Raw genomic sequence first — 26,792 nt, forward strand, 5'->3', positions numbered from 1 at the left:
GAGGAGGAGATACATTAGAACTATCGTGATTTGCCTCCTATTACTGATTTTCTAAAAATTGCTGCAATTTTGTTACAACTGACCAGGTGGCAGAATATATTTGGAGAATTTGCGTACATGTGTCTGGACAACATAACATAGGGGCAAATTTACTAATCGCACTTTCGTCGGACACGATCAGATTGTGGTGCACTGGCTTTCATGCGACAAAAATCGTGGGGCGGGCCGTTGGACGATTCGACTGATTTGGACAATGCACTTTTTCGTGAACTCCGCGGGACAGGGTAAGTAAATGTGCCCCATTGAGTCCATTTGGTTCAATACTAAATGTACTGCTCCAAGTTATAGTTAAGTCCTAAAACCGATATATGAATTTTTTAATGTAGTTTATTTTGTAAGCTGTGGGCAAACAGTAGTATCTTTATCCAATAGATATCATCTGTAGTGGTAAGCGGACCCGAACCTCAATATTCAGCCGGTGCAGTCCGATGTTCAGTCAGATGTTTAGCGTTCAGGTTTACAGTTTGGCAGTCCATTAACCAGGTTTCTACACCCACCACTAATACCTGTGCTTGTTGCCAATAGCTTGTCAGAGGAATTTAAAGGGTAAACACCCACAATTAGTTTGAGAACTGATTGCAGTGTGTTTGGGATCGGGTACTCAAACAAAACTTTTGTTCTAGATTCGACTCGGGATTCACCTCTGGACCCCAATGACTATAGAGTCTACACTTCCCATCTTTGAATAATTAGATTGACCCACCAACGCTTAAATGGGTTTTCCGACCCAACAGGTTCGGCCCTATCCTCAGTAGCAATCTCAATCAACTCCATAGAGATAAATGGAGCAGAAAGTGCATGGGCGGCCGTGTGCTCCATTCATCTTGGGGAGAGACAAGGAGTCATACGGAGTTACCTGCAACCCCATTGGACCCCCTGTTCTTGTGATCTGTGGGGGTCTCATCACTGATAACCCCACCTATCCACAGGATTAATCTGCATCAGCTCCATAGAGATGAATGGAGCAGAAAGGAAATGCATGTCTGTCTGCTCCATTCATCTCCGGGATTGACGGGGAGTCCGACCTAGTTACCTGCGACCCCATCGGACCCCATGTTCTTGTGATCTGTGAGGGTCTCATCACTGATAACCCCACCTATCCACAGGATTAATCTGCATCAGCTCCATAGAGATGAATGGAGCAGAAAGGAAATGCATGTCTGTCTGTTCCATTCATCTCCGGGATTGACGGGGAGTCCGACCTAGTTACCTGCGACCCCATCGGACCCCATGTTCTTGTGATCTGTGAGGGTCTCATCACTGATAACCCCACCAATCAGCAAGTTAGACTCCGACCACAGGATCAATCTGCATCAGCTCCATAGAGATGAATGGAGCAGAAAGGAAATGCATGCTCAACTGCTCCATTCATCTCAGGGAGAGACGAGGAGTCCGACCTAGTTACCTGGGTCCCCATCGGTCCTCCGGTTTTTGTGATCTGTGAGGGTCTCATCACTGATAACTCCACCAATCAGCACGTTAGGCCCTATCCTGCGGATAGGGTCTAACTTGTTTGGTAGGAAAACCCCTTTAAATTAACCTATTAAGTCACTGTAACCCCAGCAATTACTTGTTATAGGGCCATCACTGGTAAGAAGCTGCCGGAGTTGAGGAATCTCAACTTTTACGATACTTTTCGTTAAAGACTTTCATTAATACTATATTTTTTGGAGGAATGATATTAACTGATATTTCTTAAACTCTTGTTATCATCTTCATAATGTTAACAGCTCCGGTAATGTAGCTTGAACGCCTCCTGACATTTAGTGATGAATGCATCTCGCTTTTAGTTAACATTTCCAAGTAAAGAAAATTCGGCTAAATCCGTAGCCGGTTAAATCATTCCGGCCTCCTTAAATCCTTCATCATTAATTACCACTCCATCAATTAGTCACAAGCTGATTGGTACAGAACTTGTGCCACACACTTTGTGATGAATTGATGAAGTGGCTACGCTGGAGAATATCCCATCACAATTTAACGCACTAGATGCCAAGTGAATTAATGGGCCTCTCGGAAGGGAATGATTGAGGAGCAACACAAGATTTAATAATTGTTTCATTTTCCAGTAAAAAAAAGTTCCAGTTTTCTATTGTCACCCCTGGAAGAGACAACACATTGATTGGTGTAAGTTGGGTTTTCTCACCACAACAACCTTTGTCTATATGTTAAATGGATATTCCCACGAAGACAAGATTCTTAAATATACTCAAGATAACAAAATAACACATTCTCTAATTCACTACTATTAAAAAAACAGCATTTTACTGATATAATTCCAACCTGTCTCTATCAGTCCTGGTGTACACAATGTTGGTTATTGCTGGATCCGACCATAAATCTGACTATGTTTGGATTCTTCTCATGAATAGCTTCTCTTGTCTGCACGCTGCAGGGCTCTCTGCTTTCTGTCCCTCTCCTTCCATTACCAGTCGAGGTAAGACACAGGCACTTCCTGCCAGCAAGCTGCATGCAGAGACTTACTCTACAAGCTACAGACAGATAAGTTGGTTATTATTTATAGTTTTTTCGGCGTAACAAAGTCTCAAAACAGTCACATTAAGGTTTTTTTTGGAACGTTTCACTGCTAACACGTCTCTCAGGACTATTCCTGCCTCTTCATTAATCTGTAACAAATATAGAACCACTGCAAGTGCAACGCCGTACAAAGCCATTCATGACTTGGGACTTTAGCAAAAAGTCCCATTACAGGTCTCAAAGTTACTCCAGTCTCCTGCTGGAGTATGTGTTGGGACTTTTTTGCGACTTTTTGAAAAAAAAAATCCCACACAACAATAAGAGCAAATTTATTAAAGGACCAAAGCCACTTTAATGAATGTGATGAGCAACAGAGCTCCACAAATAGACATAGAACTGTCGCAAGAGAATGTTACCAAGTATCTGGTTACCCCTTCCCCACTGGGCAAACCTCTTTAAAGGGGTTTTCCATCTTATCTAGAGAAGGGGAGCTTAAAAGTTTAAAGCTTAAAGTTGCTAACACCCAGCAAGTGTCAGCAGCCATTCGAGCTACTGTGACAACTGGTAGTGCCAACAAATGGACTGGGAATCATGTTTGTCAACCCTACCAAGGCTTTTGCAGATAAGCTGGGATAACCCCTTTAATTGAAAGGAAATCTACCATCAAGCATGATAAACCATACTAATGAGCCAGCATGGGTCATACCAGAGGCCCTCCATGCTGTAGCTTTCATCCACTTTAGAGGGAATCTAATAATCTTCATGCACCCAAGTCTTAGGTCCTTTTAAGACTTTTGACGGTTTGTTGAGTCTCCTATCACTTCATCCTATCCCTCGCTTATCATGTACTTACCTGATGTTGCCTTCTCCATGTTCTGCCCCCTCTATTTCCTTTTAATTGTATTAGTCAGGAATATTGGGATAGCCGGCTTTAGGTTTTAGTGGGCCCCTGGGCAATAGAGCCTTACTGGGCCCCCTCTGCCGCCTCGATCCGGATCAATCCAGATAGTGATCATTTGTAGCGACACTGGTACAATTGATCCGTGGGCCCGGGTTGGCCGAGTGTTGGCACCAGGCCAGAATATTGGGATAACGCCCCCCCCCCCCTTTGAGCCCCGGTTGACAGCTTTCTCTCTATGCACGATAGGCGGGAGAAGGCTTTCAATCAGTAGCTTGAAGCTGAAGATGGAAGAATAAAGCACTACAACACAATGAAGTCTAAGCACGTAATAACAAGCAGACATAGTTTATAAGGTGCGAGGCAGAATTCAGCATGTCTCTCACTACCATATGTTACTGCTAGACTACTTTCCATGGTCCTGAAGTAGTGAAAGCTGGATAGTAAGTAGAAGGCCCAGGAATAGAAGCTTTACAGAAATGCTAATTTATGGTCCAAGCTAAGGTTAGATCATTGTGATCATGAGGACTTCAGCCCTTGGGACTGCTGTTGAAGGTTGAAGATCAGGGAATGAAACCACATAGGTGACACTTTGTTAATAGTCCGTCAACGTCTTTGGACATTGATTTTGGTCATGAAATTAGAATGTTAGACCACATCTAGCTTGTTCTTCCAGATAGTGGCCAGAAGTGGCCAAATTGAAGCCAGGTTCAGAGAATCTATTCTATCCATAAATCTAGAAGAAGAAATAGACGACCTACAACAAGGGTCATAGATGTGGTCGTAAAGGTGTTGTCGAGAGGGAGAACTGTTCGGTCATTGAAGTGGTGGAGTTGGAGGATGCTGGTGGAAACACAGGCTCTTTGGATGTTCAGATCTTTATTTAAAGCATATGGACACACATTTAGGCCTTTGAAAAAGTTACTTTCCACACCTGCTGAGACAGCTTTACCCTTTTTAGGGAGATATTTTACGGTACTTCATGAGACGCTTGGTTGTCCCCTCTTGATCCTTGTAGGGTAGTTACTCAGCTCACAGTGAACTAAAACAAAACTTTGTCCTCCTCAATACTAACCATCAGATGGGAGAAGAGGCCAAGTTCACCTCTCGTATTGCTTTAGAGTAGACCAACAAGAAACCCGAACCGAGACTATAACACATCAGAGAAAGGAGATTTAAGGAGAACCTGTCATCAGCAATTGGCCTAATAAACCGCTTCCAGAATATTGTGAAGCAGAATCACACCTCCTATTCTTTGTTTCTTTCATGGTCCAATGTGTTGGCACCATCCAGAAAATCAAGTTTGAAGTGAGATGGAAATTGGATGTATAAAGTCAAGGAGGCGGAGTTTATAACACTGAAGTCAGGGTGGGGAGCTCTGACCACCTCCTCCTCAGTGATTGACATCATGTATCGGACTTCAGGAGATCTGGTTAGTGATGTCTCCGGATGCAGGACCATCAATTACAGTGGAGGGGACTTTCTGAGGAAGAGAGAGCTTGACTTCAGTGTAAAACTCTCCGCCTCCTTGACTTTATACAACCAACTTACATCTCACTTCAAAGTAGATTTTCTGGATGATGCCGCCACACTGGACCATGGAACAAAAACATGATTTGGAAGGTGTGTCAGCTGCTTGACTGGTATTGGTTTATTAGGTCAATTTCTGCTGACAGGTTCCCTTTCACAGTAACAAATCTAAAATAAATTCAACCATAAAACATTCCCAAGAATCGCCAATGGGCAACTCGGCCACCATGAACGATAACAGGAACCCAATTGATATAATAGCCATAAGTTAAAGCCAACTTGACAACAAAGAACCGGAGGCGCCAACTCCAAATTTCCTTCCAGCCCCCAATCACATCAAGGGATATAAACGCAGGCGGAATTGACTGGAGCAGTTAATCAGTTTATGGAAATTCAATTTTCCGAAGATGTTAAAGCAATTTAAAATTCAACGTATTTTGCAAATTTAAAACATCAGGGGCCATGTGTGAGCACTAAACATCTAGAAAGACATTGCAAATCTACTCAGAGGCTGGAATCCGCCTCGCTGTGCGCCGAACAGGTGGATTCGGAGTTTCTTAATTAGTTTAGTGAGCGCAGTAGGACGCCGGGCGTCTCTCTGTGTGGCGGCTATTAAAACTCGTGTCATTAGATTGGATTCCAGGCTCGGCTGCCGGTTTTCACTGATTTGTGATATTTTCTTTCGGGCATTTCTTTGTTTATGACCAGAAAACAATTTGAAAAAAAAAAAAACTCGCAGAATTGAGCTTAGAAAGTGTTTTATTATTGTACTTTTACAGATGTGCGCAGTATTTGGCCCGGGTTTAGGGAGAGTTCATCATTTTGGGGATATTAAATTTGCTAGAATTCTAATTAAACAGTATATTAGGTGTTTGTGTCTTTAAGCTTGCTTTATTATCTCAAAATTGTATTTTCAGATTACAGAAGTTTTGGGGTAATAACAGATTTAACAGGATCACCCCATTATTGTACATTATGCCTTATCAGCACCATGTTATAGAGCAAGAGGAGCTGTGTTTCCTATCTGCAGGCAGCATGTTATAGAGCAGTTAGGGGATGAGCAGATTGTACATAGTGTCCTATCTGCAGGCAGCATGTTATAGAGCAGGAGGAGCTGAGCTGATTGTACATGGTGTCCTATCTGCAGGCAGCATGTTATAGAGCAGTTAGGGGATGAGCAGATTGTACATAGTGTCCTATCTGCAGGCAGCATGTTATAGAGCAGTTAGGGGATGAGCAGATTGTACATAGTGTCCTATCTGCAGGCAGCATGTTATAGAGCAGGAGGAGCTGAGCTGATTGTACATGGTGTCCTATCTGCAGGCAGCATGTTATAGAGCAGGACCAGCTGAGCAGATTGTACATAGTGTCCTATCTGCAGGCAGCATGTTATAGAGCAGGAGGAGCTGAGCAGATTGTACATAGTGTCCTATCTGCAGGCAGCATGTTATAGAGCAGGAGGAGCTGAGCAGATTGTACATAGTGTCCTATCTGCAATCAGCATGTTATAGAGCAGGAGGAGCTGAGCAGATTGTACATAGTGTCCTATCTGCAGGCAGCATGTTATAGAGCAGGAGGAGCTGAGCAGATTGTACATAGTGTCCTATCTGCAATCAGCATGTAATAGAGCAGGAGGAGCTGAGTAGATTGTACATAGTGTCCTATCTGTAGGCAGCATGTTATAGAGCAGGAGGGGATGAGCAGATTGTACATAGTGTCCTATCTGCAATCAGCATGTAATAGAGCAGGAGGAGCTGAGTAGATTGTACATAGTGTCCTATCTGCAGGCAGCATGTTATAGAGCAGGAGGAGCTGAGTAGATTGTACATAGTGTCCTATCTGCAGGCAGCATGTTATAGAGCAGGAGGAGCTGAGCACATTGTACATAGTGTCCTAACTGCAGTCAGCATGTTATAGGGCAGGAGGAGCTAAGCAGTTGCAGGAAGCATGTTATAGAGCAGGAGGAGCTGGGCAGATTGTACATATCTGCAGGCAGCATGTTATAGAGCAGGAAGAGCAGAGCCGATTGTACTAGTGTGCTCTTTTCAGGCACCATGTTATAGAGCAGGAAAAGCTGAGCAGTTGGTACACATTGTCCTACCTGCAGTAGAATGTAAGAGAGCAGGAGGAGCTGACCACTTTTTCACTCCTCCCTCCTACTCCCTCAGCTCTTCCCCCTCCCTCTGCCTGATGTAATCTCACTACAGCAGAGGAAGTATCAGGACAAAGGGGTGGTGGGGGAAGTGCTCCTTCACAGTTTAACAGTCATTGAAGCTACAACACGGAGTGGCTCTGGTAATGCCCCCCCCCCCCCCAATCTAGCTCATAAGCATAATTTTAAACGTTGATTTTAGAAGTAAAGAGGTCGTGGAAAACTAATATAAAATATAATACCACAATCATGGTGGCTGGATGTATGAGTAAGTGTCCCTGGTTTATCATGTTGGATTTTGTAGTACATTTCCTTTAAAGGGAACCAGTCACCAGGGGCCTCATTTTCACTGAAGACAGGTAACAGAAGCCCATTACAGCTGCAGTGTCCTCTGTGTAGTCCCAGGGGCTGGGCTTTGGTTTGGATGCATTTTAAAAAGCAACATGTGACTTGTCTGTGCTGCAGACTCCTCAGCCCCCACTTTTGAGCTCCTCCCTCCTGCTTCTTCAGAGCTCACAGCCTGGTGAGCTGACATCGGTGGGAGAGGGAGGAGCTGTACAGGAGTACAAAGGTGGGGGCTGAGAGCTGAGCGGCCTGCAGCACAGACAAGTCATATGTTGTTTTTTAAAATGCATTTAAACCAAAGTCCAACCCCTGGAACTAGACAGAGGATTCTGTCAGGGTGCAAGGTAAGTTATAACACACAATTATATTGTAATGCAAATGCTTAGAGAAGGCAGAAAGGCATATCTGCACTGCACTGTAATGGGCACTGTAGTGAAAATGAGGTCCCTGGTGACAGGTTCCCTTTAAGTCACTTTATCAGGTTCCTTTATCTCTCAGCTGTCATCGGAAAACCGCATATTCCTGTAATAAAGTCAGTATTATCATCTGCACTCGTGATTTATGGTATTTGGTTAGTAATTTTGTTATTCTCCAATCAAGTGAGATTAGAGAGAGGGTTGTATTTGCCATTAGGTACTCAAGAGCCTGCTCCAAGGTCATCTATTTCCGAGGAGACCTCCTCAGAAACAGAAAGGTTTCTATTCTATAAGATCAGACTTATGGGGTAGATAGTAGACAGGGGTGGGTAACCAAACTCAAGTAGAGGGGCAGATGGGAGTCGGGGTATAGAGGGTTATAATGTAAAAGTGTGGGGTCAAAGGGGAGTCATAATATAGAGGATTGGGGGTATAGAGAGGTCTTAGCAGGGGCGTAACTACAGTGGTAGCAGCCATAGCAGCTGCTATGGGTCCCACAGTGTGAAGTGCCCCAGCATCTGACCAGACAAACTAAAAAGTGGTGGATGTGCACCATTATAGACATATTGGGGCAGATTTACTTACCCGGCCCATTCGCGATCCAGCGGCGCGTTCTCTGCGGTGGATTCGGGTCCGGCCGGGATTCACTAAGGTAGTTCCTCCGACGTCCACCAGGTGGCGCTGCTGCGCTGAAGTTCCCTGAGGCCTGCTGGAATGCACTTAAGTTCACCGGCCTATTCCTGGTGAAGGTAAGTGTAAGTCCCGCGACACTTTTTGTTTTTTAAATGCGGCGGTTTTTCTGAATCCGTCGGGTTTTCGTTCGGCCACGCCCCCGATTTCCGTCGCACACATGCCAGCGCCGATGCGCCAAAATCCGATCGCGTGCGCCAAAATCCCAGGGCAATTCAGGAAAAATCGGCGCAAATCAGAAATATTCGGGTAACACGTCGGGAAAACGCGAATCGGGCCCTTACTAAATGACCCCCATTATGCTGCAAATTGTACATATATGTGATGTATATGTGCTGTATGTGTATGTATACGATGTATGGTGTGTAACTCACACAAGTGAGTATAGAAATAAGTATATTTTTGGGGGGAAGTGGGCCCCATTCAGAAGACTTCTATGGGGCCCTGCCTCTCCTAGTTACGCCACTGGGTCTTAGCATATAAAAGTGAGAACATAGATATTAATAGGGTCATAGGATCCGGGGGTGTCATAATATTTAGCAATGTGGGTCATAGAATAAAGGAGTGGGAAGACAATGGTAACAATGGTAATTGTATAGAAGGTGTGGTTATAATATGTTGGAGTGTATAGGAATGTCCCCAGTGGTAACAGAAGCAAGATTGGTCATCTATCATGGTTCTTTCTTCTGTCATTGGTCAGAGCGGTCACATGACCACCGACACTTCCGATCCAACAAAGTCACTAATGGCTGTACCACGGGAACTAGTATCCGGAACCACGTGCACTGAGTAACCTACTACCTTTCTTCTTCTGCCTTTCCTGGTCCCATGAGGGGGGGTTCTCCTGTTATGGCCAGTTTTGGGTAATTTCAGCTACTTGAATCACAAACATTGGGGGTCATTTACTAAGGGCGCGTTTTTCCGTCGGGTTACCCGAATATTACCGCTTTGCGCTGATTTTCCCTGAATTGCCCCGGGATTTTGGCGCACACGATCGGATTGTGGCACTTCGGCGCCAGCATGCACGCAACGGAAATCGGGGGCGTGGCCGTCAGAAAACCCTACGGATTCGGAAAAACCACCGTATTTAAAAAAAAAAAAATGTGTCACTTGACACGCACTTACCTGCACCCGGCCCGGCTTGGTGAACTTCAGTGCACTCCGACGGACTTCAGCGCAGCAGCGACACCTAGTGGACATCGGGCGCACTACCTTAATGAATCGCCGGAAGACCCGAATCCTTCACAGAGAACGCGCCGCTGGATCGCGAATGGACCAGGTAAGTAAATCTGCCCCATTAGAAAACATTTCTCTGGAATTCTTGTACAAAAAAAATCTACATTTCCAGGATGAACCCGGGGCAAAGAATATTTTGGGTTTTATTTGAAAACTTATTAAGGTCAAATCAACCCAAATTATTGTATATTAGTATTTTTCTATCTTATAAACATCAGTTGTTGTTTTCTTCTTTCCTTTTTGCCTCTCAGTTTTACTGCTTTGTATAATTTAAATGCAAATTTCCGCAGTATAAGCAGCATCCTACTCCCCGCTCCCTACACTCCCTCCGCGGGGGGCTGGAATACACGGCATTAATTGGAATTTTTTGCCAACCAATTGTTTTCATGGTAATTTAATATCCAGGTTAAACTGAGTTTTTCCTGGTTATGTGAGACACTTTAGTTTAGTTTCAGTTGTGTAACTCCTCATTGAAGAGAAGGTTCACCTGTAAATATGTTTTCAGTTTTAATTTTTCACACACAATTTGCAAACTTATCCTTGTAAAAAAGCTCAAAGTCCAAAGCATAAACCTATAATAATTAAAAATTAATTTCTGACTGCCATTCAAACACCACTAGGTGGAGCTTGCCGCATAATGGGGCAGATTTACTTACCCGGTCCAGTCGCGATCCAGCGGCACGTTCTCCGACGCTGATTCGGGTTCTGCCGGGATTCACTAAGGTCGTGCGCCCAATGTCCACTAGGTGTCGCTGCTGCGCTGGAGTCCGCCGTAATTCACCTTCTTCGCCTCGGTGTATGTGAGTGCTATTTTTGCGACACAATTTTTTTTTTATTTCAGTGTTTTTTCCGAATCCGTCGGGTTTTCTGACGGCCAGCGCCGATGTGCCACAATCCAATTGCGCATGCCAAAATCCCGGGGCAATTTGCCGCAAATCAGAAAAATTTGGGAACCCTGGCGGAAAAACGCAATTCGGACCCTTTGTAAATGTGCCCCACTGTTTTCTAAGTGATCAATATATAAACAGTATGCAATCTGCTCTTAAGCTCCCCCTAGTGGAAGGCCGTATTGTATTGATTAAAACTTTGGTGATCAGTGGTTGTTGTGTGGACCTGAACCGAAAAAGTTCTGGTTCATACTGGACAGGCAATTTGGCTGAATACCAACCCCCCACCACCAGTAATGTCCACGATTGGGGCATTAACTCTTTAAATGACACTAGTAAACTCATCATCAGGGTGGCCCAAATTGGGGAGGATTGTCATGTCACAACAACTTAATGAAGTGGGTTTGGCTGGACTTTTAGTGTGATCCTTCAGACTTGAGGTAACAACAAATCTTGAAGCCAATACTGATCTATAACAACCAACCTTACAGATCTACTTCAAAGCCCAGGATTCTTGGATTTCTATAGCTGGATGATCAAAATCACCATATTAAGATCATAGTATCCAAGACATACAACTAGACTGAAGCGGATATCCTCCTTTCCCGCACAGTAATAATAGATCTTTATTAATGAGTCTTCCACAGTCTGTTACTTATAACAAGTCTCACTGTTGTTCCTTCACATCTCATAAGAAACCCATGAAACGTCTTCGCCTATGTGACTTCCACCAGTGAAGTTCCCCTTCTGAAGGCTGAGAAGCTTTGAAGCAAAGTCTTCATCTGATCTACATCGCAATCATGAAAACCGATCAAATGGGATTTAGAAGGAAATGATGTTAGACACAAAGACCACGGTAATTAGCGGAGTCCACCGGCCTCATCATCAAGGAGCGTGGACCGGTTAGCAAGAAAGAAGAAACGTTGCCCATAATTAGAGCGTAGATTGTCAAACGAGGTTAATAAGAGGAGTTGAGCGGTGGAAGGGTTAAGCCAACTTGGAGACTGAATGTAGAGCTCATTACGTGTCGCATGTTGTTTTAAAGTGTTTTTGTTTTTTCAGGAAGAAAAAAAAACAAAAAAAAAAAGTCTTTTACTCTCAAACGATTGTCACTTTGGCATAAGGAATATCAGGAACAAGCAAATTAATGTCTCCTTCTAAAAGCTTAAAAGAGCCGGCAGCAATTAAAGTGAATAAATTACTCCCGATCTTCACATCCCAGTGTTGACATACAGACGACTGGAACATTCGGAGATGTTGCAGTCATTCGTCTTCTTTATAGTGATAGATGCATTAGCCCGGGCGACCTTGCTATTCCTAAAAGACTTTGGATGGGAGGTAAATGTTTGCTTCAAATAAATCTTAACTCAAGATGAAGTTGCCTTCTTCTAGAAAATCTTCACAGGAGTAGCACTCAGCGAGGATGAGGAGGACCACACCTAACGCAAGATGGATGGTGAGGACAACCACAGACTAGAGGAGGATACCGAGGACCACGACTAATAAGTGGAGAATGATGAAGAGCATACCTGAAGGACAGAGGATGATAAGGACCACACCTAATGCAAGATGGATGGTGAGGACAACCACAGACTAGAGGAGGATACCGAGGACCACGACTAATGAGTGGAGAATGATGAAGAGCATACATGAAGGACAGAGGATGATAAGGACCACACCTAATGCAAGATGGATGGTGAGGACAACCATAGACTAGAGGAGGATACCGAGGACCACGACTAATGAGTGGGGAATGATGAAGAGCATACCTGAAGGACAGAGGATGATAAGGACCACACCTAATGCAAGATGGATGGTGAGGACAACCACAGACTAGAGGAGGATACCGAGGACCACGACTAATGAGTGGAGAATGATGAAGAGCATACATGAAGGACATAGGATGGCAAGGACCACGGCTAACGCAAGATGGATGGTGAGGACAACCACAGACTAGAGGAGGATACCGAGGACCACGACTAATGAGTGGAGAATGATGAAGAGCATACCTGAAGGACATAGGATGGCAAGGACCACGGCTAACGCAAGATGGATGGTGAGGACAACCATAGACTAGAGGAGGATACCGAGGACCACGACTAATGAGTGGAGAATGATGAAGAGCATACATGAAGGACAGAGGATGATAAGGACCACACCTAACGCAAGATGGATGGTGAGGACAACCACAGACTAGAGGAGGATACCGAGGACCACGACTAATGAGTGGAGAATGATGAAGAGCATACCTGAAGGACAGAGGATGGCAAGGACCACACCTAACGCAAGATGGATGGTGAGGACAACCATAGACTAGAGGAGGATACCGAGGACCACGACTAATGAGTGGAGAATGATGAAGAGCATACCTGAAGGACATAGGATGATAAGGACCACACAACACGAGCTCTAGATAATTCTGATTAGAACAGACAAGTGGAGGATAATAAGGGCCACGCCTAGCTTAAGTTGGATGGTGAGGACAACAACAAACTAGAGGAGGATACTGAGGACCACGACTAATGAGTGGAGAATAAGGAAGAGCATACATGAAGGACAGGGGATGATAAGGACCACACAACACGAGTTCTAGATAATTCTGACTACAACAGACAAGTGGAGGATAATAAGGACCACACCTAGCTTAAATTGGATGGTGAAGACAGCAACAGACTAGAGGAGGATACCGAGGACCACGACTAATGAGTGGAGAACGATGAGGTGCATACCTGATGGATGGAGTATGACGAGGACTACACTAGATAAGTTATATAAAATTCTGAATGCAACAGGAAAGTAGAGGAAGATAAGGAACACACCTATCTTAAGATAGATGTTGAGGACAATGACAAACCAGAGGAGGAACACAACCAATTAGTGGAGAATGATGAGGAGCATACCTGATGGATGGAGGATGACAAGGACGACACTAGAGCTGGATGGTGAGATTTACAACCGACAAGTGAAGGACGATGAGTAGAGGATAATATTGATCACACCTGGATGAGGGGGACCTCAACAGACAAGTGGCGAATGATGTGGACCACACCCGATGAGCAGAAGATAATGGGGCTCATTTACTAAGGGCTCCGCAGCCACACTTTCGTCGGGTTTCCTGACTTTTTCCCTTTTTTTTCCGGAATTCGGAATCACGCAACAGAAATCGGGAGGCGTGGTCGTCATAAAACCCAACGGATTAAGAAAACCGAGGAATTTAAAAAACGAAGTCTTTTGCAAAATGAAGCACTTACATGCACCGGGTAGAAGATGGTGAACTCCGGTGGACCTCAGCACAGCAGTGACACCTGCAGGAAGTCAGACGCACAAGCTTGCTGAATCGCCGGAAGACCCGAATCCTCGGCGGAGAATGTGCCACTGGATTGCGACAGGACCGGGAAAGTAAATGACCTCCATTGTGATAACTATAGGTTGATGAGGAACACACCAGATGAGTGCAGGATGAAGCAAACTATAACAGGAAGATTGGAAGATGATGAGGAACACACCAAACAAAACAGCATGGCTGACGAGTAGAAGGTGATGAGGACAACAGATGATGACAGGACCACACTTGACTACTGTTAGACAATTAAAAAAAAAACTTCTTACAAGTGGGAAACAGTAATAAATACACCATGGAGGATGATGGGGACTGCACCTAAACAGTGAAGCATGACAAAGATTACACTTAAAAACCTGATGGTGAAAAGGATCACATGAGACAAACAGAGGATGATGAGGACTACACAAGATGCATGGAGGATGATGAGGACCACACTTAATCTCTGAAGGATGACAAGTACCACACAAGATGCATGGAGGAGGATGAGGACCACACTCAATCTCTGAAGGATGACAAGTACCACACAAGATGAATGGAGGATGATGAGGACCACACTCAATCTCTGAAGGATGACAAGTACCACACAAGATGAATGGAGGATGATGAGGACCACACTCAATCTCTGAAGGATGACAAGTACCACACAAGATGAATGGAGGATGATGAGGACCACACTTAATCTCTGAAGGATGACAAGTACCACACAAGATGCATGGAGGATGATGAGTACCACACTCAATCTCTGAAGGATGACAAGTACCACACAAGATGAACGGAGGATGATGAGGACCACACTCAATCACTGAAGGATGACAAGTGACACACAAGATGAACGGAGGATGATGAGGACCACACTCAATCACTGAAGGATGACAAGTACCACACAAGATGCATGGAGGATGATGAGGACCACACTCAATCTCTGAAGGATGACAAGTACCACACAAGATGAATGGAGGATGATGAGGACCACACTCAATCTCTGAAGGATGACAAGTACCACACAAGATGAACGGAGGATGATGAGGACCACACTCAATCACTGAAGGATGACAAGTACCACACAAGATGAATGGAGGATGATGAGGACCACACTCAATCACTGAAGGATGACAAGTGACACACAAGATGAATGGAGGATGATGAGGACCACACAAGATGCATGGAGGATGATGAGGACCACACTTAATCTCTGAAGGATGACAAGTGACACACAAGATGAATGGAGGATGATGAGGACCACACTCAATCTCTGAAGGATGACAAGTACCACACAAGATGAATGGAGGATGATGAGGACCACACAAGATGCATGGAGGATGATGAGGACTACACTTAATCTCTGAAGGATGACAAGTGACACACAAGATGCATGGAGGATGATGAGGACTACACTCAATCTCTGAAGGATGACAAGTACCACACAAGATGAATGGAGGATGATGAGGACCACACTTAATCTCTGAAGGATGACAAGTACCACACAAGATGCATGGAGGATGATGAGGACCACACAAGATGCATGGAGGATGATGAGGACCACACTCATTCTCTGAAGGATGACAAGTACCACACAAGATGAATGGAGGATGACGACAAACAATGCGTTCAGGTTATAGAGAAACCCACCAGATGAGAGGTGGATGATGAGAACCACACCTGATAAGTGGAGGAGGATGATGAACACACCTGATCACCGGAGAAAAGCCACACATTTATATTATATTGGACCCAGAATTTTCCTATTGTACTGTATGTGTGAGGACCCACCCCCAGTGCACAGTCCCGCTGTTACTATTAATATACACAGAGGTAAAGATACAAACCTCTAGAAGGCAAGTATTTAACACTGTCACTCCTGCTGACACTTTCCCTTTAAAGGAAATCTACCATCAAAATCCATCCTGATAAACCAGGGACATTACTCATAGATCCAGGCATCAGGACTGTGGTATCTTCTTATATGTGTTATCCATGGTCTCCTTTGTTTTAATACCACATTTTATAATTATGCTAATGAGCCAGAAGGGCTCTGGGTGTGGGGGTGTTCAGAGCCCTTCAGTTCTGTAGCTTTACAGGCTTTTACAATGAGCACAGCAAGTCTGCCCTCCCCCTGTACTTCCTCCTGCTGCTCAATTACACAGGCAGGTTTTGGGTGAGACATGTTGGGCTCATTGTAGCAGCCTGTGAAGCTGCAGGACTGAGGGGCTCTGGTAACGCCCTGATAACCCTTCAGGCTGATTAGCATCAGTTTAAAAGGTGATTTAAGAAAGAAGGAGGCCGTGGATAACACATATAAGAAGATTACCACAGTCCCGGTGCCTGGAGCTATGAGTAATGTCCCTGGTTTATCAGAATGGATTTTGATGGTAGATTTCCTTTAAGCATTGTCTCCTGTTAATGTTTGGTCCGGTTCTCAGGTCAATCACTGGAGCCTCTGTGTAATGACTTGCTAGTTATTAGATGGTAATTGTTAATTGCATTGCTACAAATCATGAGTGTGCAGCCTTCATTAATCCCTGTTGCAGAGATTAGTCATCCTTGTCAATGCAGATTATTATGTTACAGTACGTGGCATGGGAAGGCAACAAACTAATGTTATACAGGCAGTCCCCAGGCTACGTACAGGATAGATTCTGTAGGTTTGTTCTTAAGTTGAATTTGTATGTAAGTCGGAACTGTATATTTTATAATTGTAACCCCAGTCAAAACTTTTTTGGTCTCTGTGACAATTGGATTTTAAAAATGTTGGGTTGTCATAAGAACCAGGATTAACAATAGAGCTTCATTACAGACGCCTGTGATAACTGTTACAGCTGATTACTGTAGTCCAGGGCTAACAAACAGTAAATTACCAATATCCAGAGGTCCGTTTGTAACTAGGGGTCGTCTGTAAGTCGGGTGTTCTTAAGTAGGGGACCACCTCTACTGGTAATTTTGGTGTAGGCTGTAATACCACGATAAGCTGCGCACACGTGGCCGCCATGATGGAGGGAAGTGGCACCTCCGCTACCTACTACCTGTATGATGGAGAGGGGAGCCATCGTGGAAGACGCTTTGTATAGATGTTTCATGGCTTGTTGTGATCTCTGCTACTTCCATTGAATGAGAATATTTACTATTGGGGATGAAAATGTGAGATGATGACACAAGTGACCTATCCAGCAGGACTCCGTGTAAGGGTAAGGGGGTGTCCTTAGATGACCCTCATATAGGCCTGCCTTCCTGAGCTGGATACAGTACTGTTATTACATCACCTAATATACGGTAAGTGGCCGTAATGTTTATAATTAAAAAAAAAAGAATCAATAGCTCTTGACGGGTCGGTCAGTATCTCTATGACTCTCATTACCGATAAGCAGCCGTTCCGTTGCTCTTCTCCTCTGTGCGTCCATCAGAGCCGCCGTCTGTGGTTTTCTATCTCCTCGCTCTGGGCTGATTATCGCTATTAACCCATAGAGTACAAATATTAGCACCTGGGGAAGGCCGATGGGGGAGGTTAAGGATGGAGGGGGGAGGGGGGGCATGTGAATCTGCTCACTCTATTGCTAACAGAAGTCCTTGCGGGACATTTAGCAATTTGGGCGCAGGGTGGCACAGGAAACGTGCTATATTTTTTAGTGGGATTCAATGAATTTGTGGCACAGGGGATTCATGGATTGGCGCATGGACCGAAAGGAATAGAAAGGAATAGAAGTCCCTAGAACAGCTATTTGTATCAAAATTGCTCTCCAAAAACAACTCGGAAAAATAGCAGCACCGGAAAAGTGTTGGATTCACAAGTTGTGACATAATTTTGCGCCCAAAAAACAAAAAAAGCTGTGAGGGTCGGAAAACTGCCAAATTGTGGCACCGTCAGTTCATAAATAAGACGCAAGAGGTGCAGCTATGGGGAAAAAAATTCCGGGAGTTTTCCATGATTGTGCATTATGGATTCAGAAGTCTCCTGCACAGATTAGGATTGGCAGGGGGTCCCCTCAATTCTCCACCATTGTCCTATCCATGTTGCAAAACCTTCTGTCTCTCTCTCTCTCTGGACCTCGGTTTGCACCTTACGCTTCCTTCCCTAGCCCCTCACCAGGAACGTCGGTTTTAGCTGGTGACAGGCTCCCAATATCCCATGCTATGCTGATTTGAAAAATGCCTTTGTCAGCGATCTGAATACTGCGACTACTTTGTAAAATTAATTTCACATAACCAGTTCCCTGTCAGCAATGTATGGTGTGTGCTGGGGATGTGTTTCAGTTGCAACCTGTGTGTGCTTGTGTCTCAGTCTCCTTTCCTTCACACTCATCCAGCTCCCTCCCCCTCCCCCACTTCCTGTCATGTGCATTGATCCGGCTTGGGAGGGGCTACAGTTGCCCTCTGGGACTCACCACACGCTGCTGGCAGGGAGCCAGGTTGCGTGAAATAAAGTTTTATAAAGTATTGCCAGAATGCTGCATCCATAGGCTATTGGAACCTGTCACCAGCTAAAAGGACATTCCTGGTGACCAGGTTCACCCTTAACTACACAGCAGATGTAGTTCAACATAGAGAGCTAAGAGCACATGCTACAATCCTGGGATTTATATCATGTCCTCCTGCTGTATAAACAATGGTATGGGCAATAGCTGCAGATTGTACAGTCCCTTTAAGACTCACACAATACATTAACACAGAAGGCTTCAGGTGGCTGGAAAGTTGCCCTTAGCTGTCATCCCCGGCTGGATCCATTCATGGGGGTGGACTTTATAGCGCTGCGTTACTTGTCAGATTGGCAGTATGTAAGCTGTACGGCGCGGGGAGCAGATGTTACAATAAAGCCGGCAGACACAGACAAATAGCAATTCATTCTGTAGCAGATGAAACTAATCACAATTCATATGATCTGCTGGGAAATTCATCTCTTCGGATAGAAGTGGAAGATTTTACAATTAGGAGGTAGAAGCCAAAAAAACACATCGCCCCCTGGATGTGTCAGATCAAGGAAACCGGTCCCTTCTCTTTTCTTTTTTACAGTCCAAAAAGAATTCATTAGAGCGTACAATACTTTTGCAAAGCAGCGCCGTACACCGCGCCTCTGAGCAGAGAGAGATAAAGATGTCTGCGCCGATACATTGTAGCAAAAATTCTTTTATGAACTGTGCACAGACAGGTAATAAATCATTGACGGGTGGGAGTCTAATGTTTTCATCAGTGCCAATACCGAAAAAGAGCATCTAGGCACAAGCCTCAACGCTCCTCCGAATCATAGATTTATCACCTCTGCAATGGATGAACGAAAAACCCCTTTAAGGCATAAAGGTAACAGCAAAGGTACAAAACCAGAGTTGTGGGAAGAAACACAGTATAGATTTGATGCCGCTCAATATCAAAAAGTAAGTTACAATTCACTGACAGCAAGCAGAAACTGAAAGTGTCAAGAACCCGAAACACAAACATGACCATTGGATACTAAAGTGAACCTGTCACCAGGAATGTCATTTTTAGCTGTTGACAGGCTCCCATATCCAATGCTGTGAGGGATGATTAAGAGCCGTTACTTAGGCTCGAAATGCGTCACCAGTTAACATTTTTAGCCATCCTGATGGATTGGAATTTTCAACCTCTTTTTCCAATAAAGTATTTTTCGTTTTCACTATGGTTTAAACTATTTTCACGTATCTGAGGAGCAAGTTACGGGAATAATTTTGTTTGTCTATAGTCTAACCCAGCCGGACCCGGGCCAATTGTCTCTCCACGTGCACGGCCAACCAAACACAGTTTGGCAACTACATCTCCAAGGTGAGCTGGAAATATTACCAAATGTCCTCTATTTTTGCTTCCAATATCCTATGCTATGCTGATTCAAAAAATGTCTTTGTTAGCATTCAGAATACTTCCACTACTTTAGAAAGTGTTATTTCACATTACCTGGCTCCCAACAAGCAGCGTGTGGTGAGTCCCGGAGGAAGGGGCAGCTGCAGCCTGTGTGTGTCTGTCTCAGTCTCCTAATGCATTCTTCCTCTGCTCCACACGATCTCTCTCCCCTGCCTGCTCAATGCACATGACAGGGAGAGGGACGGAGGGAGATGGTGTGGAGTAGGGGAAGAATGCATGAGGAGACTGATATAGGCACATACAGGCTGCAGCTGTCCCTTCCTCCAGGACTCACCACATGCTGCTCGCTGGGAGCTGCCAGGTAATGTGAAATAACACTTTATAAAGTAGTGACAGTATTCAGAATGCTGACAAAGGCATTTTTTAAAATCAGCATAGGATCAGCTAAAGGGACATTCCTGGCGATAGGTTCTAATAATATATATTACATATAATATATACAGTTAATTCTTAGTATCAGACTGCACAAAGAAGAAACAAGGCTTCAAGTAGCAGACTATAGGCGGCCACTTACAGCTCCTGCAGTCTGATACTGATCAACAGGATATACGATCATTTCATTCTATATGAACAGCATATACCATGCACAATACATTATATATCAGGCAGCACAGAGAAGACATGGGGATTCAAGCTCCAGAATACAGACTGCCACATCAATATTCATCCAGGCTGATACTATAGGCTGAACCAAGGGTCAATAAGAAGACTAAAGACCACCAATGGTCATGTGGCCACCAAGAGCCAACCAACTACTGGTTTTGTGCCTCAAACCAGCAATTGGCTATCAGGGCATGCTGGGAGTTTTGCCACAGTTTAAAGGTCAATGCCCCAGAACTTACACCAAAAATACATTTGTATGATATGATTGTAGAGTAAAACAATGGATAATCAAGATTGATTTATGACCATGGGCCACACCGGTGAAGGCCATGGACTTGGGGGGGTTGGACTAGCAGAGAGGCCACCGAAAGAGTGGTCCTGACCAAGGGGTAAGGAGGGAGAGAATTTTGGACTTACCTGGGTGACGAGTGGCTCGAGGAGGCTCTCCACGGTAAGAGTCCGGATTTCAAGACTTTTGGGGTCCCATTTAAGAATAATTGGCGAAGTTGCGGACGTCATTTTTCTGGAAGAAACGTGAAAGGTAAAATTAAAATAAAAGTTATCAAAGTCAAGTAAATAAAATGAGTCTTATTCACATCCAACTCCTTCATGGATTTCCATGTAAACCCAACCAGACATGACCAGACACTGATAGTTATTATTTTTCTTCTTGCGTAGGTCTTCCACCAGTCAAATGAGGGACAAATATGGCTGTCAATTCTCAACAGAGGTTGTCTCCAAAAAATCCCTTTAATAAAGTCAGGTGCTGATCCCCGTTGAAGCGATAACAATGTCCATTTAGATTGTGTAGTAAGTGGTCACAGAGCAGCACATACAATTCACATTCTTATCTATGAAGGAGGTCTAACACCACGAAAACCAAACCAATGGAACAACCAAAGAAGCCAACGGCACAACGAAAGAGAGGAAGAAGGGTGCACAAAGCTCCCAAATCTTAAAGTGAGTGCAGACAAGACTAGGTAGCCCCCAATGCTATAGCAGAGAATTTATCAGTCTTATAAGTAAGATGGTAGCCGCAGTGTTGGGTTTTTTCTTGAACCCCACAAATGAAATGATTCTGGGGGCTCAAATTAGGTCGCCTTCTGCTGGACATTTGCCAACTGGTGAAGTCTTAAGTTGAGCCCTTAAAGGACATCTACTACCAGACCATTTTCATTTAAAAATACAGAACTTTTTTTAAAAAAATGTATGTACAAAGCTGTATTAGGGCTTTTTTTCTGCCTAACAAACTGCCCTTCCTAGTGAATCGGCATGGGATATAAAATACCTTTCCGATTCCGTGGAAGCAGGAAAAAAATTCCAAATGCAATGAAATTGTAGAAAAACCGTGCTTGTTCCCTTGCTTCCATGTGGATACAGATTTTAGGGCTTTCACTGTGCGCCCCTGCTGACACGTCTACTTTATTATTTTGGTCGGTACAATAACAGAGATACTAAATGTATCTACAGTAAGTTTGACTATGGTTTAATAGAGTTTCGTACATACATTGTTTTCTTTATTTTGCCCTGTTTAGATGCCAATAACTTTTTCATACTTCGGCGCACAGACCTGCACAAGGCGTCATTTTTTTCGGGATGCGATGAGGTTTCATTGCTAACATTTTGGGGACTCGCAAACCTTTTGATTGCTTTTTAATAAAATTTCTATGGGCGCTATTTTCCATTACGGAGTTCAGTGCCCGTTTTTATACTTTGATAGTTTTGGACTTTTGCGATGCGGCACTACCCAAAATGTTTATGATTTTATTTGTCTGTTTATTTTTATATCAGTTCTAAGGAAAGGTGGGGGGTGATCTGAATTTTTATTTATTTTTTTACAATGTCCCATGTACATGTATATACAGCCACAAGTATACGTCCCCCATTAACCGGCCATTGTCACATGGAGCGAGACGGTGCCACACACAAGGAAATAGAGGATATGTCCTCTCTTTTCCCGTGTTACGGGCCGTACCAAATGCATTGCTATGGAGAGGAGAAGTACCATTGGGAGTGTAATTTTTATAATCCATAGGGTACTTTAACCCTTGGAAGTCTGAGAGCTCCTACCATATACTGCAATACTACAGTATTGTAGCATATGGAGAATCTACTATGGATCTATAACAATATGCCTCTGGCACACTGTTATAGATCCTGCTGAATGACAGGTCCTGGAGTCTTATAAAGATTCAAGGCTGCCATGGCACAGATCATCACTTCCTATGATGCCATGGGGAATGCTGATCCCATCCAAGATGGCACCGCTGGCATTTAACTGCATAATTTAACAAACAACCACATATATGATGAGCGCTCTGCCACTGAGCGCATCCTTAACGGCATTATAATGTACGTAATAATGTGTTGAGGAGTAAATTACCCTGGGAACGTGGCAGTTCCTTACTGTTTTCTAGATCTCGTCAGAAGAAACCTGTTTACCTCCAGTGCTCTGTCCATTGTGATGAGATGGACACACATATGTAGAGAGTTCATTTAAGGACACAGTGATCACTACTTTGTTTATGCATCAAAACAACCTACTAGTTACATCCATTGGGTGCTCCTGTCCAGCACAGCACCTCTAGCACCACCTTCTGTTGATTTGTGTCCTGTAAGACATAACTTGCCGATTGCAGGTAGCCATATCCTGAGTATTGGCTACAATGTATCAGTGTTGGTAAAATGTATTAGCCTGAGAATGAACCAGTCTCAATACAATTGTCAGATTGAAAGTTTTCCATTTTTTGGAGGTAAACAAGAAAATCCTGATCACTGACAGCGAGTCAATATTGTGAATGTGATCATGTTCAGATAGGCAACAAAACGAGAAGGTCACAACAAATCATTACACCCCTGTACCCTCGGTAGACCCACATTTTTTAGTAGCCCTGTCCCCAGAACAGCTCCCGTCCTAACAAGGACAGTCCCAGGCGGTCCTTAAAATCTAAAGCACCCTAGGATTGCCGTAGAATGCCTTCCCAACGCGTTTCCAGATCCACCATCCAGGAGGATCTTTCATCAGGGGAAATAAGACAAGGTGCATAAATAATATCAGGTTCGTCACGCCATGGACAGTGGTCCTACAAAGAACACAGCGGTGGAGCCGCCACTTATTACTGCTCTCCATTTCTTCTGGTGTTATGAGATGGAGTGTGGCTCTGGTCTGAAGTACTTTATGACCTTTTATTGAATATATTAAAAGTTATGTTTCAATAAGCTTTTGTTCACCCTTCCTATACTTGTACATTGGCAGAACATTCTCCCCTCTGAGCCGGAGAAGCGTCCAGTCCTGTGACAATGAAGTGAAGCATTAGAAACCAATTACATCCCCTCTTGCGTGGTGGGAGCAGCACAGGAATGGAGGTGTCGCCACTGATTTTAGTAACGCGACGTCTCGAGGTGTTCGTCTGTCAGTTACAAGGAGTTTTAGAGACAATGAGTGAAACAAGCGATTATCTTGACCCAGAAGGAACACTAAAAGGTCTTCAGCGAAGAAGTACGTAAGACGTGTAAAATATAGCTGTCTCCTCCGGGTCAGGGTGCTACCAGAAAACAAAGACAAGCTGACATCGTGTGGGCGATCTGCCTGACGAGGACGGTACACGGGACACAAGACGTCTGTCTGCAGTCTAATGCATTCTCTACAGAAAGCTTGACTTAGTTTTTAACTTCTGCTTGTTGTGGGTGGAGATGTAATGTGCTACATCCAATCAGATCATGGGAGTCATGACAGCAGCAGCAGAGGAGTGTGTTGATCTTGTCATGGGCAGTGACCTGTCCATTCATTTGAGGGCATTAGTGAGGACAACACTGTATGTGATGGGACCATTGTCTTCATGTAAGGGTGGATTCACTTTGGCGTAAGCTGTGTGTCTATTGCACGTTGCTTCCATTTTGTCCCCCAATTAATTTTTTTTCATGTTTGTTATGCTTTTTTTTGTTCCATTTTGTTCACGTCCATAAAGAAAAACTGAAGGTTTAACATTGGTCAGAAAACATAACCACCCTCGACCCCGAAGAAATGGGAAGGAAACCGCAGCACATTCAATAGAATCTTGGTGCTTAATTTTGTATCCGTTTTGGTTTTACAGGAAGAAGGGAGGAAAATGTAGACACTGGAAGTGCAGTAGGGCATCCAGCAGCACAGAGTATTTTAGTAGAAGGATAAGATAATTTTGCAGGGTGAACAAATCGGTCAATGTATGTAATTACAGTATATGAGAGAGGAGAGGGCTGCATATTGCAGGGAAGTCTCATGATGTAGGGATCCCAAAGCCGTAGAGGAGTCCTATTGGTCTACACTTTTTGGGGGACTTTTTAAAAAAACAGAACCCAGTTATCACAACACGACATAATCCAGCGCCCCAGGTCACTATGTATAATAATGGTGCCCAGTAACCATCCCCACGACGCCGCGTTCCCATAACCCGCAGCGCGGTACTGGCTGATCTACAATACGGCTATAACCGTCTCCTCCAGCAGAAAGTCGTTGTCTTTCCTCTATATAATTTCGTGGTGCAAGGAACATAATTATCCATGTGAATCAGACAATATGCTCGCTCCTCCGCCATATGCTTCACTATTAATACAACACGAGACGTTCCTGCGCCGCCATCGAAAAGCGAAGCGACTGTAGATCCCCTGCGCGGAGACCTGCTGAAGGGGGTTTGCTTCATTATTGATACTGATTGATGATCTGTTCATAGGATTAGTGATTAGTATTTCAGATTAGTGGGGACTCCTACTCATCAGCTGATTTGTGGGGGCCCCTGCTGAGCACTGCTGTGCTCTGAGCTCTCTGCAGGAAATGGTCTTTCCTCTTTATTGTAATTTAAAGGAAATTTACTGTCAGAATCTATTATGAGAGACCATGGGGGACACTTATGGGGGACACTTATGGGGGACACTTATGGGGGACACATATGGGGGACACTTACGACTCTTTCCCACCCACCTTGATTTTTCACACCTGTGATTCCATGGTTGCACGGATGCCTTACTGAGCCAATGGGGCTCATTTACTAAGGGTCCGTCGGATGCACTTTCATTGGGTTTCCCGACGATTTCCGATTTGCGCCGAATTGCCCTGGGATTTTGGTGCATGCGATCGTATTTTGGCGCATTGGGGCCGGCTTTCACGCAACAGAAATCGGAGGGCTTAGCCGTCGGACAACCCGATGGATTAGGGAAAACCGCGGAATTTAAAAAATGTTTTGTGTCGCAAGATCACGCACTTACATGCACCAGGAAGAACTCCGGCGGATCTCGGCGCAGCAGCGAGACCTGCTGGATATCGGGCGCACGACCTTAGTGAATCCCGGCAGACCCGAATCCTCGTCGGACATCGTGCCGCGGGATCGCGACTGGACCGGATAAGTAAATGAGTCCCTATGTTCCATAGGGGCGTTTTCACATTTCAGTTTTCCACCAATCCGTTGTCCGTTAAAAAATTTTTGAAACCAATTCCAGGAACTGGATACTTTTTTCAAGTATGCGGATCACAGAAGGCAATAGAAGTCGATGGGTCTGCAAAAAGAACGGACCTGATGACCCATTTTTTCCCACTATTTAGGCTGGGGAAGCAGGTTTTACAAATGTGCAACCAAGTTAAATCTTCAACTTTTTTTGCTGACGCAAACCAAAGATGGTAGAAAAATGAAGACAAAACGGAAACAACATCCCTAACTCATAGATCCAGGCACCGTGATTGTGGTAATCTTCTTATACTTGTTATCCATGGCCTCCTTCCTTCTAAAGTCAACTTGTATAATTATGCTAATAAGTCTGAATCAACTTTTATATTTATGCTAATATTGGAGGGCGTTACCAGAGCTGCTCCATACTGTAGCTTCACAGGCTGTTACACTGTACAGCGGCATTTCCACCCTTCCATTCTGTGAGATTACATCAGGCAGAGGGAGGGGGAAGTGCTGGGGGAGCATGGAGAAGGGGGAGACAGTGTAACAGCCTGTGAACCTACAGTTAGAAGGGGCTCTTGTAGCCCATTATCATAATTATGAAAATTGATTTTAGAAGGAAGCAGGCCATGGATAACAAATATACGAAGATTACCAGGTTGCTTATGATGGATTTTGATGGTAGATTGGAAAGGCTGTGGAGCAGTCCAGTGCTTAGAGCTAAGAGCACAGCAGTGTGAGGATACTCCCCAATAAAAAGCTCCAATTCTGAGGCTATTCTCAAGCCGTGGACAGAGCATAACCCTCCATAGACTTGACTGTGACTCGACTGAACTTGAGTATCCTCAAGGTGGACGTACATAGTGCTATAT

General features: G+C 44.3%; 1 protein-coding gene across 2 annotated transcripts in view; it reads right to left on the reverse strand.

Moving 5' to 3' along the window:
- The window catches only part of CTNNA2 (catenin alpha 2), a 1,396,423-nt gene that overhangs the window by 1,279,000 nt on the left and 90,631 nt on the right, over window positions 1-26,792 (reverse strand). For both annotated transcript variants that reach the window (XM_072126314.1, XM_072126313.1), the window contains exon 2: window positions 20,918-21,023. In XM_072126314.1, coding sequence (XP_071982415.1) covers window positions 20,918-21,019 — 102 coding nt within the window. In that variant the 5' untranslated portion in view covers window positions 21,020-21,023. The remainder of the gene's footprint in view (window positions 1-20,917; window positions 21,024-26,792) is intronic.

Source organism: Engystomops pustulosus, chromosome 1 (genome assembly GCF_040894005.1).
Source record: "Engystomops pustulosus chromosome 1, aEngPut4.maternal, whole genome shotgun sequence".
Classification (NCBI taxonomy): domain Eukaryota; kingdom Metazoa; phylum Chordata; class Amphibia; order Anura; family Leptodactylidae; genus Engystomops; species Engystomops pustulosus.